This window comes from Elephantulus edwardii, unplaced genomic scaffold (genome assembly GCF_000299155.1).
Source record: "Elephantulus edwardii isolate Elephantulus edwardi_28Jun2011 unplaced genomic scaffold, EleEdw1.0 scaffold00103, whole genome shotgun sequence".
In the NCBI taxonomy this organism is placed as follows: domain Eukaryota; kingdom Metazoa; phylum Chordata; class Mammalia; order Macroscelidea; family Macroscelididae; genus Elephantulus; species Elephantulus edwardii.
Window position 1 is genome coordinate 11,472,619 of NW_006399853.1, and position 16,382 is coordinate 11,489,000.

Sequence of the window (16,382 nt, forward strand, 5' to 3'; positions counted from 1 at the left end):
AAAAAAAAAGAAATCAAGATGGTAATTAATCCTAGTTCAGCATCACGTGCATGCTGTTCACGGAGATGCCATCATGTGACTCTCCCCATTGGTGAGGCAGGAGTGGGCGGGGAGCTGAGGCCAAACCCAGAAGGACACCCCCCCCCATCCTGTGACTTCTAGAAAGCAGGGGAACATTTACAGAATATAGAGGAGATGTTTTCCACAGCTGCCTCTGCATTCCTTCAAACGTCCAGGCTTCTCCCATCTTGAATATTTTGGTTTGCTCAGAAGTCCTTCAGCCTCCCAGAAGATTGCATTTCACTCAGAACCAATTTCTTCAGAATTCAGTTTCAGCCTTTGGAGTAAACCTGATGCTTTAATGCTTTCTCGTGATACAGCCTTCTCGTCTCTCCCATGAGGAGGCTGCATCACAGGAAGTCAGACCGAGATCACCACGTGCTTAGCTGTTAAGATTGACTTAATAATTCCTCTTGCCTCATGGACCTCTGTGTTTGGGTCTCCTGGTATACTTATGCCCCAAAGCCCTGTCACTTGGGGGTCTTCCCTGACTTCCCATTGCCATCAGGACATTCTTAAAAGGCCTTTGTCCATCTGGGTCCCTTGCCCAGCTCCTCACTCACATGACATGAACATATACTGGCTTTTCCATTCTGTTCTCTTATTCTTGGAGTCCATGTATGTGGCAATGCCTACTTCCCACTACACACCCCAAAAGGAAACTTCAGCTTCTATGTGCTTTGCTCTGGAAAACTATAGCTTTCCTGTCTCCAGGCTGGTTTTGACATCTGTTCTCATAGTTGTTGTTAGATGCCATCAAGTCGAGTACAACTCATAGCAACGCTATAAACAGCAGATGTGAACCCTGTCCTATCCTGCGCCGTCCTCACACTCCCTGACACACTAGGGCCCATTGTGGCAGTCATCATGTCATCTGCCTGGTTGAGGGTCTTCCTCTCCCTCGCTGACCCTCCACCCTTCCCAGCATCATGTCTCTCTCCAAGGAATAGCATCTCCTAGCTACATGCCTGAAGTATGTGAGGCAAAGCCTTATCATCCTTGCCTCCAGTGAGCACTCCAGCAGCACCATCTCCAAGACATATCTGCTTGTTCTTTTGAACCATCCATAGGATGTTCAGTGCTCTTCTCCAACACCACAGCTCAAGGGCCTCTGTTCCTAGTTGCCTTGAAAGTCATCAGTTTCCTTTATCTTGACAGCTAGCATACTGTGTCCTATCTAGTTACCTTTTCAGACAATGACCAGGTCTTACTCACAGTTGTGTACCCCTAGACGTAAGCAGACCTAAACCCATGGCTGTAGGGTATATTCTGACTCATCGCGCCACCGTGTAGGGCAGTGTAGTCCTGCCCTGTAGGGTTTCCAAGGCTGTATATAATCCTTACAGAACAGACTGCCACATTTTTCTCCAACAGATCGGCTGTGGAGTTCGAACCACCAACCTTGCAGTTAGCGTCTGAACCCTTGAACCACTGCACCCTCAGGGTTGGTGTCCAGGCCACATTAAATGTGTGAATGACTAAAGATGAGTGAGTCCTTTCTCTCTTCAGTGACTGTGGGCTCATAATTTGGTGAGCTGTCCAGATAAGCTCCAGACTCAGAACTTGAGAACTGAAAATGGCCATCACTGGTGTTCCAACCCTTTTTCAAAATCTCCCAAGGATTTTGAACATTTATTCATGTGTGTGTTTGCCATCTGAATGTTCTCTTTGGTGAAGTGTCTCTTCATATCCTGTGCCCACTTTGTGATTGGATTGTTGACCTTTTTCTTTTTGAGGTGCTGGAATATTCCATAAATTTTAGATACAAGTTCCTTATCAGATACGTCACTGCCAAATATTTTTTCCCAGTCAGTGGGTTCCTTCTTAGCGTGTTAGAGAAGTCTTTTGATATGCATAGGGATTTAATTCTTAGAAAGTCCCATTCATCTATTTTATTCATACCTAGCTGTAGGTTTTTCATTAAGCTTGAAAGACTGTTCGTGCTGCGGATTAGGGCTTTAGAGGTCTTTCTAGCTTTACTCTGATGAATTTTACTGTCTTTGGTTTACTTCTAGGTCCCCAATCCACTTTGACTTGGTTTTTTAAGAAGGTGTGAGGTGTGGGTCTTGCTTAAGCTTTCAGAGAGATACAGATCAAAACAACTATGAAATATCTCACCCCAGCAACAGTTCAACAGCAAAGTTCAGCAGGGCAGCAAGCATCCAATGCTGATGAGGTTGTGGAGAGGTCGGAACTCTTATACACTGCTGGTGGGGACTTAAAATGATACAACCACTGTGGAAGGTGACTTGGCACTTTCTCAGAAAGTTGGAAATAGAAATACCATTTGACCTAGCAATTCTACTGCTGGGAATATACTCTAAAGAAACCAGAGCCACAACTCAAACACATATATGCACACCCATGTTTATTGCAGCATTTTTTACAATAGCAAAGAAATGGAAGCCACCCAAGTGCCCATCAATAAACTGATAGAAAAACTATGATACATCTGCATAATGGAATGCTACGCAATATTGAAAAACAATGAAATACCAAAACTTTACACACATGAGGGAACCTTAAGGACATTATGCTAAGTGAAATATTTTAGTCACAAAAGGATAAATGCTGCATTACACCACTTATAAAATAGGGCATATAAGAACTAGGGAAGGGAAGGGAAGGGGAGGAGAGAATATGCAATGGTGACAAAAATAAAAGAGAAAAAAATCTTAAATGGATCTTTCCTTATCCTGTTACAACATGAGCTATAAACTTTGTTCATTAAAACTGTATAAAGAAATTGCATTAGGACATTCTGTAAGTGAAGTTGAACTTGTAAAATTCAAACAAATTTTAGTCCTTTTTATGAGCTGTTTTTCTAAAACACTGAGCAATTTCACCTGGCTTAGTAGTAATTTAATGACATCTCTAGGAAACTCCATGATCATACCATAGACTACCAAGAGAACAAAAAAGTCTATCCTAGAGAGGGTGAAGGCAAGCTGCTCCTTGGAGGCAAAGATTGTGAAGCTCTGTCTCATGTACTTTAGGCGTGTTGCCAGAAGGGACCAGTCCTTGGAGAAAGACATCCTGCTTGGAAGGGTGGAGGGTCAGAGCAGGAGAGTAAGACCTTAGATGAGATGAATCGACAAGGTAATTGGGGGAAGGTGTGTCAGTGACAGTGAGATTGACTCAGAATAGGACAAGGTTGAGAGCTGTTGTTCATAAGGTCACTGTGAGTCATAGTTGACTCACCAGCAGGTAACAACAGGTAACTCTTTCATGGCAATCACTCGTGTTGTAGCTGTAAGTGGTATAAATCATTGATCTCACTTAACACCTAATTTAATTTCTTGATAAATGTATAGGTTTCATTTGCATAATTCTCACGAAAACCAAATTAACATGTAAGAGAAATGAATGATTCAAGAAAATGGAAGGAACTATTTCTTAAATTCCTTCCTTGCTCCTACTAAAAGTCATTTCTTTGTTTTAATGTCTCTGCTCAGTAATATTGAAAAAATGATTCATCATTTCATTAGTGTAGAGCCCTAGTGGTTCACCACTTAAGCTCTCGGCTGCTACGTAGAAGGTTGGCAGTTCAAACCCACCTAGCAGCTCCATGGAAGGAAGACCTAATTGTCAGCTTCCCTAAAGATTACACAGCCGAGGAAACCCAAGTGACATTTCTGTTCTGCCCCTTATGCTTGCTGAGAATTGGAAGCACCTTGACAGCACATCACAACTACTGATAATCATTTGACTTGTTGGATAAGAAAAACTGACATAATTGATTGGGAGCATTCCTTTAAAAAAAAAAATCCAAGCGAGGATAAAGGATTTTGTATATATCTGCAAGATGAAAGATAGGCAAAGTGGTATTAAAACCCTAATCCTTCTCTTTTAGAAGATGTTGTAATAGTCACGCATCTATTTATCTAGCACCTCATGTCGATCCAGGTGCATGGGAGGCATTCATTGTTGCTTGAATAAAAATCACAGCTAACATTTCAAAATGATGGTTGGAAATTTTTATAAATCCCTCGGATACAAAATATTTTCAAGCAAGGTCCCTCCTTATAAAGGGAAGTTGCTTTTACCTTTCATGAAAGTCTAAAAGAGTAACAGCCTCTTCTGTCTCATTGGACCTTATTGAAATATTTTTACTTAATTTCCTAAATGGGTTCTGTCCATTTTCCTTCCCATTTTTTGGTTCTCTTTTGTAATACATTCTATTGAAGTTTTATAATCCATTCCTGCTTGGACACCATCTAGAAGTGACGAGGGCAGTAAGGAGGAGTCCATCTTTTAATTTAGCCAGCGGTTGTTTTATGTACTGTCAAGATGAAATCGACTTAGAGATGACTTTCCCGGCAGGTTTTCAGAGGCAGTAAATCACAAGGGAAGAGATTATCCTTCTTTTCCCCCCACAAGCAGCTGGTCAATTTGAACCATGTACCTTTGTGTTGGCAGTGCATTGCCTTCTCAGTAGGCCACCAGAGCTCCCCTGCCTAGCAGAGGATTATTTTTTAATCAGTCCATTTTGATAGATTTATTAGTATGTGTGTCTTCCTTGGTTTTCTTCCCTCCCCCCAGACTAAGTCAGTTGTAACATATCTAATAGTATATTTTTGATACTATATTAATAAAATGTGTATAACATTTTTGTTACTATGTTAAAGCGTGTGTATTATGTGTTCAAATGCAATCAAAACTTGGTTTATTCAGATTTTAGCACGAAGGATTTATAATTTAAATGTGGATCAAACATAAATGGACATGCACGCTATCCATTTTAACTATAAAATGAATACATCGACTGTTCAGAAACTGGCAGTAAGGAATCGCATACACATTTACAATCAGTGAGGTGCACATGGCTTGTTTTCACCGGGAACGATTAGGCTTTTAGGGAGTGCTGGTGACATCGTCTATAGGCAGTTGCACCACCGAGCCAAAGGTTCGAATCCACCAGGAGCAGCATGAGAGAGAGAGATGGAAAGGTCCTTCTGCGTGGTTTACAGCCTCCAAAACCCTGCTGGATGGTCAGCTCTGAGTCACCTGAGTCCGCGACAATGAAAGGGTGTCAGTTCTTTATGGGGATATGGTGCTATGTTACTAGTTCTGTCGTAGTTAACAAATTAAGCTGCCAAACAAAAGGTGGGCAGTTCGAACACACCACTGCTCCTCAGGAGACAGAGGAGACATTTGGCTTCCATAAAAATTCCCTACAGGATCCCTGGGAGTTGGAATTGATTCAGTGGTTGGAAGTTTGGGTTTTGGGCTTTGGTACAAGTTATATAGGAGTGTAACTTACAGTAAAAGTTGACTGAAGAATGTTGGAAAATTTTAAAGCATACATTTTAGAAAGACTCTAATTTATATTTCTTTCAATGCTGTCACATTTCAGTTTGTTGGAGAGGATGAAATTTTCAAATCTTAACTGATGGCATTATTTTTGTTAATGGAATTTGGTGTCTTATGAAAACATTCTATGAGCGTTTTCTCAGAAAACCACCCCTTAAACAGCCTGGGAGTCATATTTCTCCCTGGGATTTACCATAAAAACAGTCTTCAAGACTGAATCTATGATCCTGATTCGAGTTTTGGGATGAAAGGCAGGCTGTGGAGCTGAGGTGTCCCTCAAACCCCAGTTGATTTGGGGAGTTATCCTGGATGTTTGGATGCTTACGAGTAGCTTGAGGGAAACAGAAGAGGGTGATGATTCTGATTTGCTCAGAATTCCTTCCAAAGCAGCCAAAAAAAGGTCTCACTAGGTCAAGTTTCCTTCCCTCCAGATTCCAACTGTGTGGTAACAGAGACTCAAAGAGCTGTGCTGTCAGGGATTGCTACTGACTGGGCCACAGGTGACTGGCCGGATGTATGAGCTGCTTTTTCCCTCTCCAGTGGCCTACCTTGTCCCTGGGGCAGCTTGACAGTGGATCTCGATTCCTCTCCTTTCTTGAATGCTAAGATTCCTTTGGAAATAAATTCATTAAATAAGTCCACAACACCACTAGGGAGTCCTTAGCGTGTGGTACTTCTACCGAAAGTCTGCCGTGGTTCGAATCCTCCTGCTGCTCCGTGGGAAAAGGATGGGTCATCTCTCCCCATTAAATGTACAGGCTCAGAAGCTCCGTATGGAGGGTTCCTGTGAGTTGGGGCCAACGTGATATCAATGATTTTGAGGTTCCTGTTTATTCTAATACCTTTAAAAATATGTATGTATCTTAAATAAACCTAGATCATGCTTGAGGAAAGACACAATCAAGAATTCTCATAGTGAGTGGCCAACTAATTGTCAGTGTTTGCTTAAAATAAGATCACATTGTTGTAGTATGTGTAAGTTTCTTTGGCTGTCCCTTGCATGTACTGACAGTTACTATTCCTGGCTGCTAACTGAAAGGTTACAGGTTCAAGTTTACCAAGAAGCACTTGAAAGAAAGGCCTGGAGAGCCAATTTTTTAATAATCAGACTCTAAGAATTCTGTAGAGTGGAGTTCTACCCACACACAGGGGGTGGCTGTGAACGGGGGTGTACCCAGGGGCACCTGGTTGCTGTAAGGGTCTTAGGGAGGAGTTGTTAGAGGGCAAGTTATCAAAGTTGTCAGTGCCTCTTTTCTTCCCACATCTACCCAGGGATGTGTCTTCAGAGTCAGACAACAACATCCGGCAGATAAACCAAGAGGCTGCCCACCGGCGCTTCCGCTCCCGGAGACACATCAGTGAGGACCTGGAGCCCGAGTCCACGGAGGGCGGGGACGTCCCTGAGGTACGGCCACAGAGGGGTCCCGAGTTTTCGGACCTGCAGGTTGATGTCAGGTTGTCAAGTCTTCACTTGGTAAACATGGCTCAGAAAGGAAAGAGGAAGTTCTCATAGCTAGTTAATGTCTCTCTGGATATTAATATAGAAAGGGTTTGCAAAGCCCATATTTGACAAGCTCATTCCAGAATGGAATGGCTTTATATTTTAGTATGGAAATGATGGAAATCTTAGGATATAGTCACTTTATATTTTTTTCCTCAGCATCTAACCAAATAATCATTAATTGGTAACATGTTTATAATATGTGAACAAGCAAATGCATCCTCTAACTCGTTCAAGTCTCAAAGTTGGGTTTTTGTTTGTTGTGAGTTTTTAAAAAAAAAAACCACAGTATTATAACATCTTAGAAGGGATTATCAAGGGAGCTCTGGTGGCCTAATGCCAAGAAGCTGCACTGCAGTCCCAGAGGTGCACGATTCAAACCCACCAGATGCTCTGTTGGAGAAGGAGGGACAATCTCCTCCTGTACTAGTCAGATCTGATTTGACGGTACACACACAAAAAAAATAATTAAAAGATTTTTTAAAAGGAGGGATTGCATAATGTGTCTTTATTTTTTGTTGCTTTAAAAAAAAATTGTGCATAGTTTCTTACCTTCATTGTTTTGAGGACATTTTTAATGGGAAAAATTATGAGGAGAAGAAATTAGCACTGACCAGAATCCTCAGGCTGCTTTGTCACCTTTTTTATTTAAGAAGAATCTACTGTTTTTGTAGACATTGTGCCATAAAGATGATAAAAAAGTTATACCATGTTATGGTTTAGAGCATCTATGCTGTTTTGAATGTGCCTTTTCAGTAGAATTAAAAAAAAAAATCCATAAAACCATTTATGTATTCTTAAGAGTAGTTTTTACTGTGCTCTTGGAGCCTTGGTGGTACCATGATTTAAGCATTAGGCTCCTAAACCCACACATAGATGGTTCAACCTCACGGGCTGTTCATGGGGAAAAACTGAGGCCATCTGTTCATATAAAGATTTACAGCCATGGGGAGCGCTGGTGGCCTAGTGGCAAGAAGCTGCACTGCAATCCCAGAGGAACACAGTTCGAGTCCACCAGATGCTCTGCCAGAGAAGGAGGCGCAATATCCTCCTGTACCAGTCAGATCTGATTTGACGGTACACACACACAAAAATAATAAATTAAAAAAAAAAGATTTACAGCCTTAAAATATCTGTCAGGCTGTTCTTCTCTGTCTTACAGGTTCACTGTTGTGGGAGGCCCCTCAACAGCAGTGGGAACGCATCCTTGGATGTGTCTAGATAGTGGCCAGGCATCCTCTAGTTCCTTGGAATATGTGTAAAGTGGCAAGTTCTAGAATCAGGTCACTGCTCAGAAAGGTGGTTCGCGCAGCAGTTACTAGCACAGCCTTTGAGGATGTGCTTCTTGGTTCTAGTCCCGGCCCTGTCACTTATGGGCCTCTGCTACCTTGGATCTCTTACTCCGTGTGCCTCAGTTTCCCCATCTGTGAATTGAGGTGGTCGTCATGTCTTCCCCGTGGTTGTTGTGAAGATAATACGTGTTCAGGAAATGTTAATTATAGTTATCCCAGTAGTTATTGTTGTACATTTGACGGGGGGGGGGCATAGGGAAGGATCCCCAGTTCCAATATATACCATGATGTCTTGTTCCTTGAAAGCCTTGGGAGACCATTTCAGAAGAAGTGAATCTCGCAGGAGACTCGCTCAGCCTGGCCCTGCCGCCACCCCCTGCTTCCCCCGTGTCCCGGACGAGTCCTCAGGAGCTGTCAGAGGAACTGGGCCGGAGACTCCAGATCACCCCGGATTCCAACGGGGAGCAGTTTGGCTCCTTGATTGTAAGTAGCAATCTCGTTTGAGTAAGTCAAGCAAATGACTTAGCAGTTGGTTGCTTTATGAGAACTGAGCATGTAAATAATGACCAAGAATCTCTTAGCTCCCAGGTAACTCCTCCCCTCCTCTCCCTGGAAGAGAAGGACTGTACCAATTAGCCCTGCCAGGTGAGAAAGCCTGTGTCAGCTTTATCCTTGGGGAGTGCTCCTCCCCACCCCAAACCCCACCCTCTAGCCAAAAGCTCGTGAATGATGCCTTCGTCACAGAGGTGGTATTTTACACCAGGACGTTAGAGAGGTCAGGCCTCCAAAGTCTGACTTGCGCACGTCATTATTCTAGTTCTCAGGGGGAGGTGTGGTATGAGGGTGACCTGTCTATGGTTAGGATGGAGAAAGGAGACATCAAAGTCCCAGAGTACAAATCCTTGAACAAGTTGTCACTTGTGACACTAACATCAAGGTTGGAGTTGAACTTGGGTACTCAGCCACCTGATAGTCCTTCCAGGTGTTTCAGGTGGGGCCGGGCCCTGGTAAGAAGCAGAGGCTTTGGCCAGGAAGCCCTGAATAGAGTCAGACTGTGCTAACCTCTCCCAAAAAGCCCAGAGAGAATTCTTGCTCACACACAGTGAGGAGAGCAAACACCACCTCTCAGTGTTTCCCAAAAGCCTGAGCTGAAAACGGACTTGAGTGAGTGGCAGCAGTCACGCCGCTACAGACGGTATCCTAGAAAAAGTGGTCATTGTTGGTGTGTGGGGGGGCCGTGGGAAAGATGGGAGGAGGGCCTGAAACATATATGCTCTCAAACCAGCCCCTCGCCCAAGGACGGCATGATGGTTTTAAAAGGGAGCATATTTTGCATGAACTATAATGATTACACAGATAGTATGAAGAGGGACATCATGCTTGGGAGGGTGGAGGGACAGCACAAGAGAGGAGACCCGCGATGAGATGGATTGACTCAGGGTCTGGGTAATGGGGGTGGCTGTGTCAGAGACAATGAAATTGGCTCAGGAGAGAGCAAGGGTCAGAGCTGTTATACAAAGGGTTCCTATGAGTCGGAGTGACTTAACAGCATTTAACAACAAACAACAACATATTAAATTCTGTCAGTGTTATTTAAAAAAATACCACTGAGATAAAAATTCAGTTCTAAAGAAACAAAAAAAGAAGTAGCGTGTATGGAATATTTGAACTGGCAAGACTGTTGCTATAGAAACAGCATTTGTCCTGAAACTGTATCTTTAAAAACCATGAAAGGAAGGGAGGACCACAGAAACCATAGCAATTACATACATGTAGTCTACTAAGTGAGATTAAAAAACTAATCTTTTTTTTCCATGTTATTAAGCAAGCATTTCTAGTTATTTATGGAAGTAACACTTGTATTTCATTATTTTAGATGTATAAAAAACCCTTAAGGCTCAAGGTACAATGGTGTTTTATTTTATTTGAAGGATGTTTTCTGTCAGCCTGGTGACACTATTAAACAATAGTAGCAAGGAAGAGAACTAGAGCCCCGGTGGCACAGTAGTTAAAGCTGCCAACCAAAACGTCCTTGTTGGTAACCCCCCAGCCTTTCTGATGGGGAGGGGTGAAGCCGTCAGTCCCCTTCCGTCATCATGTCCTTCTTGTAAACCCCACAGAGCAGTTCTGCTCTGTCCTGAAGGGTCGCTATGAGTTGGGATTGACTCAACAGCTGTGGGTTCTGGCTTAGGAACAAGAAGACAACAGGACTTTAATTTTGCTTGTCAAGGTCATTGTTTATTCTAGGACAGTAGCACACACACTTATACCAAAGAATGTGTCATTCACACTAACCATTGTGGAAAGACAGAGCGTTCCCAGTGCCATGACTTGTCAGCAGCTGGCCCTGGTGGCTTTATAGGGGCCTCTTGGGTCTCCTTTTGAGCTGTGTTGTGGTTGTTGTGTGTTGTTGAGTCAGGACCGACCCATAACTGTCCCTCCAGTGGGTTTTCAGAGGCAGTTAATCACATGGGAGGAGACTGTCCAACCTTCTCCCACGGAGCAGCTGGTGGATTCAAATCCTGTGCCTTCAGGATTAAGCGCAGCTTCTTACCCCCCTAGGCCACCAGAGCTCTCTGTGGCTTTCTCTTCTTTTTGCCATTCGTTCTAATTAAGCAGCCATCAGTGCCATCCATCGTGTCGTCTCCAGTTCTAGCAACTCTCTCATTGGGTTTCCAAGCTGTAAATCTTAGCTTTCTCCCTCAGAGTAGCTGGTGGATTCGAACCTGGATTTGCACAGCCTTTTTGTAAGCTGCACAGAATACCACAAACTGTGTCACCAGAGCTCCTTAATTGGAAGTATAGATTCATCAGCCTCTAGTCTAAGAGACTGAGAATTTAAACGGAAGACGACTTGACTTCTTAAAAGATTGCTGCAGAGACGATTTTGTTGCGTCCGCTGTGATTGTCTCAGCAGTAGGGACTAGGATTGTGTGAGTAGGACTGACAGCGAGGTGCTTTCGGCCTCTGAAGCCTGAGTCACAGCAGACAGCTCGGTAACATCCTCTCTTTCCTCCCTGCAGCAGAGAGAGCCGTGCTCCCGACTGCGGTCCTGCAGCGTCACAGACACGGTGGCTGAGCAGGCTCACCTGCCCCCGGTAACCCGCGCTCCTTTTCAGTCACGGGCTTTCTCCGCTTTAACCTGCCACCCCCTGGGCTGCTGGGGAAGAGTTCTTCCTGTCTAGCATACAAATCGAGTATTTTAAACCTTTCTAACAAATTGGCCAAGAGATGTCCAGTACAGAGTTGTAACTGCCATCACATTCTCTAAAATTTTTTAAAGTTTCTTCCCTTTAGTTCTTCACCAGAATAATACCCAATCTGATGTGCTCCTTTGCCTGAAAGGCTGCATTGAGAACTCTCTTTCTTTTTCTGTAAACATCACTCCATCTCCGCAGCTGTGCTCCACGGAGCTGTTTGTGGAGAACATATGGAATCAATCCTTTGACACAGGAAGGACTCTTTCTGAGTTAGCAGCCGAATGCTCCTTTTCATTTACCAATGACCTAAATTCTCAACCCCACACAACCTCTTCCCCCTCTCATGAAAGGCAGTTCTTCTCACTGAAGAATTGGCTGTCATGTGCCTCCTCCTACATTTTTAATAATTCCCAACAAATATGGACATGTGGGCAATTAGTAACAGGACATCTCTGAAAATCAGCCTTCAAATTGGCAGGCAGAGCAGAGCTGAATAAGGGGAGCTGTGTGGTGCACATGTTAAAAGAAAGAACTCCTTTTTAAATGTGTCTTCATCTGTAGGTAGAAATACATGGTTTTAAAATGGTTAGTGTGGTGTTTGACTTTGCCAATTTATTTTCTTATTACTACAAACCTTTGATCATTTTCAGTACTGACACTCTTACTAGTAATTTATTCATTTGAAAAGAAAATATATGAAATGTCCACATTTGGTTTTTGAAATCACAGTGTCTTCCCACCTTTATATATTATTACTCTGCTCAAAAAGTATTTTTGCCTAGGATTTTGTGTTTAAAAAAAAAAGAATGAGTGTATTAGTGAACCAAAATGGGTTAAGTTGACTTAAATCAGGCAGGCTTGACAGGAGCGTCCTTCCTGGGATGAATTTGGTACAGACTGCCTGAAAAACACAGCCATCTGCTCTGCTTGACTCAGGGGAGTTCTGTCTCGTCTCAACCTGATGATTCGGTGATTTTTCTTTGATGAATTAATGACACTTCTTCTCCTTTTCAAATTCAATGTCAATTACATGTGCAAATACATTCTAGTGATTCTTCAATCTGTCCCAGCTTCCTAGAAACTGTTATTTCCCTTTCCCATATGCTCAATCACATTGGACATTCACTGATCACCGATGGCCTTCCTTGTCCTTGACTTTGGAGTTTGGCAGATTTGGGGATCTGCCAGTTAATTATTTAATAGGCTCTCTGGGTGGCACAGCAGTTGGCAGCCTTAAAGGTGGCCGTCCTTACCCACCTGGTGGCACCACAGAACCCAGCCTGGGACTCTCCTCCTGTGAAGACCACAACCAGAAAACCCAGGGACGCAGTTCTACTCTGTAATACATGGGCTCCCTGTAGTCAGGACTGCCTCAGCTGCAGCGCACTTGCTTTTAATTTTTGTTTTTTAATTGTTGGTTTTGATGATTTCATACTGGGAGCAAAACCATACAGATTTTCCATTCTTTTTTTTTTAAAAAAGTGGCGTCTCATTCCATAGAGGTGGTCAGTTCATGGGTTCCCTCATGTACATCGCACCCTGAGCCACTTCTGGGGGTGCCAGAATTCCCCACCATCTTCTTGCTTGGCCATCAGTGACTGCTCCTGGACGGGGGGGGACCTCGGACTCTGATTTAATGTCACCTGCCTTATGCACACAATGACACTGGTTCCTGATTGGGTGAACGATGGGCTGTCTCCCCAAGAGCCTCTCATGGATGTCAGCTATTGTTTGACAGCCCAGTGCCCCGACTAGGAGAGCACGGTCATCAACTGTCACTGGTGGTGCGGAGCCAACGGTAATGACCCATTCTCAGATATAAACAGCAGATCTCTCTAGGGTGACTTCCACATTTTGTATCACAGTGGATTTACCTACTAACTTTTTTTTTCAGAGATATTTGTATAATTAGCCTTTGGGGGATGTTTATAAAGTCAGCTTCTTTGTGCTCAAAGCCACACTTGTTTGGGGTTGGTTTTTTTTTTACCCTCCTCTGTGAAGCTGGTATAGGATTAGGCAGTGTTTCATTCTGTGATTCGTGGGGTCCCAATGGGTTGGAACCAAGTCAACAGCATGGAATGATATCTTCACATTGTTAAAGGTACTAGGAACCATCTCTAGTCCTCTGTGATTTTTATTAGAAACACTGCCTATGTTTGATTGCATTAATTGAATTTGACTGTTGAGAACATTTTTGCTGTTTAGTTTTGTTATTCCTGGTGAGCTTGGTCTTTTATCATGGTGCTTGGTTAGAGTAATTTGACTGAAACAGTAAATCAGAAAAGTGTAGATTGTGCCCGGGAATGGTCAGCAGTGCCGTAGGCCATCCTCATCTGTGAACCCGCTCCACCTTTTTAACTCAGGATTTTACTTTCTACGTCGCCAGGAAAAACCATACTAACCAGAGTCCTTTCTCTACTGTTCAGAGTTCCTCTCAAGAATGAGCAAGTGTTCTTTTAAGTCCAGAGTGGGCAAGGAGGAGAAGACTGTATAACTCAGCTAAATGGTGTGGAGGGGGGATAAATGTCATTTTCTCCAAAGCAAGCCTCTGTTGCTTTTATTATTCATTATTTTTTAATTATTTACAATGTTCTTGTTTGTGAGCAACTTTTTGGGAGTGTTTACTGCATTGAGTTATTGGAATTTGAGTGTGTGTTTACAAAGCAAATTAGTTTCCATTCAACAGTTTATACACATGTTGCTTCATGACATTGGGAGGAGGCTTCTCAATGTAAAGGCAGACTTTCCACTTCCTCCTTAAATAGCCTGTCTCCTTTCAACACTTTTTCCTGCTTCTTCCTCCCTTCTGAGCTTTGATTTGGGGCAGATGCTGCCGTTTGGCTCTGTGTAGTCGATAAAGATTACATTCTTTACTGGTGCTTTTGTTATTCGCCTGATATTATGTGGTCAGGGTGTGGCGTTATGTACTGTGGAGTCAAAACTGACTCACAGCTGCCCCTCCAAAGAGTTATCAAGGGTAGTAAATTCCACAGAAGGAAATTGTCCTCCTTTCTTCCTCAGAGCAGCTGGTGGATTCAAACCATATGCCCTCAGGTTGGCAGTGCAGCTCCTTAACCACGAGGCCACCAGGCTTGGCAGTTGCTTAGCTTGAAATTTGTTCCTGGGTGTGGCTTCACATCCAGGCTTGAAGAGTGTGTGAGGGCTAGAGTCTCAAGGGTTCCACCATCTCTATCAGAAAATTAAGTCTAGTCTTTATGCTTTTGAATTATGTTCTTTTATCTGCTCCTCCTCTTCCTGTTCAGGACTTTTTCTTCTTTCTTTTGTCCTGATCAGTGTGGGCAGTAGTGGCAGCTGGGAACCACCTAGTTCTTCTGGTCTCAGGGAACTGTGGGCTGTGATTCATTGTCCCTTAGTCCTAAAGAGATCTGCTGCAATTGCCTCTTTTTCTACTTGAATTCCAAAAGACAGTTTCAACTGTAATTTGTTCTTTGAGCTACAAGAACTAGTAAAAAATCATTGTTTCACCTTTGTTTATAACAGTTTATTATTTGTAGTGGATGAATAAAGACAGTCCCCAGGTTTACAAATGATATCTGTCTTCCAGGCAAACTTAAGAAGTTGTATATGGCTCTTACTTAGTTTACTGCAATAAAAGACTTTCAGACTTCTCTATGGTTTAAAAGCTGTAGCTGCAGCAAGTGAAAATATCTGTGTTGACGAGTTTGTCTCCAGTTGAGGCTGGTTCTGTCATTTCAGAGGGAGAGAAAATCTACAGGACTTTAGAGGGCAGGGAGGAGGAGTTGTCTGATGGTTGTTGGGAATGTCCCATGGCTGCGGAATTTCCATAGAAAGCTGGTCATGTAATGGAACATTTAGGTCTTATTGTTGGTATTGAATGCTTGGCTGTGGACACAGGAATGTCAAGTAGATGACAGCAACAGTCAGCCCAGTTTATGTATTGAACTACAGGGATGCCTGTGAAAGTCAAGTGTTGGGTAAACCAAGCTTGGCCTCCAGAAGAATCCAAGGAATTCTGAATTTCCTGCTGTGTGCTAGTAATTCCTACAGGAGTCGTGAGCCGGAGAAGCAGATCATGTGTGTTAAGTGGTTTCAGTAGAGGTCCACGCTGATGTTGTGCCATCAAGTCCAAAGTGACTCATGGCTGACACTTTAGAGGCAGGAAAATGCATGGCAGGAGATTGCCTATCTCTTTCCCACGGAGCAACTGGTGGATACGAACTTCATACCTTTGGGTTGGCAGCACAGTCCCTTACCACTAAGCCACTAGAACCCCCTCCAGCTGATGAAGATCCTCTAATGATGCTTTGTTTCCGTTTTGCCGGTGTTAGGCCTCTGTCAGTGTGTTGAGCATTGGCGGCTGTCCTAGGGGCAGGTCTGAAATGACGAGACAAGCCCAGTACCACACACTGTGTGAGTGCCGCCGCGCGGAACAGCCTGCAACATCTCATTGAGACCCTCTCTTTCTTTTTCTTCTTCTTTTTATTAATTTTAATGCAAGTTTACAGAGACTTAGGGTTTCCAATCATTCATTTTTCTCCAGTCATGTACTTTTCTCCCTGCCTACCCCGTTCCCTCCAATTCACTCTTCTCCTTGAAAAGTAAAACTCTTTCCTTATACAATCCCTTCCACCAAATCAACTCCACTGTGCAGCCTTCATTCTGGACTCCTAAGACCCTCTCTTTCTTACACTTTTTACCCTCCCCCCCCTCCTCCCGGTCAGTGAATTCAAATCAATATAGTCTCCTTTTTAGGCTTGGGAGTAGGGCTTCCTCAGGATTTTACCTCCTGGTGGTCTTGTGGTTGCCACAAGCAGGCTGATAGTACACTGCCTCACATGTTTAGAAATGCTTGAAAGCGTCTCATGCTTCTCCTCTCCCACCCCCGCCATCCTGCTCTTCCCAGTCTCTCTTCCAATTCCATCCAGGGCTCCATGCCCCTTCCCTCCTCTCCTTCCCCTCTCCTCCAACTCCATGTCAGCCACGCACACAGTCTCACATCTTCACGTGTGCCATGCATGTGCATGTCATGCTGCT

The 16,382-nt window shown here is 43.5% G+C and overlaps 1 protein-coding gene across 3 annotated transcripts in view; it reads left to right on the forward strand.

Annotated features, from left to right (window-relative positions):
- The window catches only part of NEDD4L (neural precursor cell expressed, developmentally down-regulated 4-like, E3 ubiquitin protein ligase), a 280,431-nt gene that overhangs the window by 214,008 nt on the left and 50,041 nt on the right, over nt 1-16,382 (forward strand). For 2 of the 3 annotated variants that reach the window (XM_006891745.1, XM_006891746.1), the window contains exons 9-11: nt 6,646-6,778; nt 8,473-8,649; nt 11,190-11,264. In XM_006891745.1, the coding sequence (XP_006891807.1) occupies nt 6,646-6,778; nt 8,473-8,649; nt 11,190-11,264 (385 nt within the window). Of the gene's footprint in view, nt 1-6,645; nt 6,779-8,472; nt 8,650-11,189; nt 11,265-13,104; nt 13,165-16,382 lie in introns of all 3 variants that reach the window. The other variant, XM_006891744.1, reaches the window with a different exon arrangement.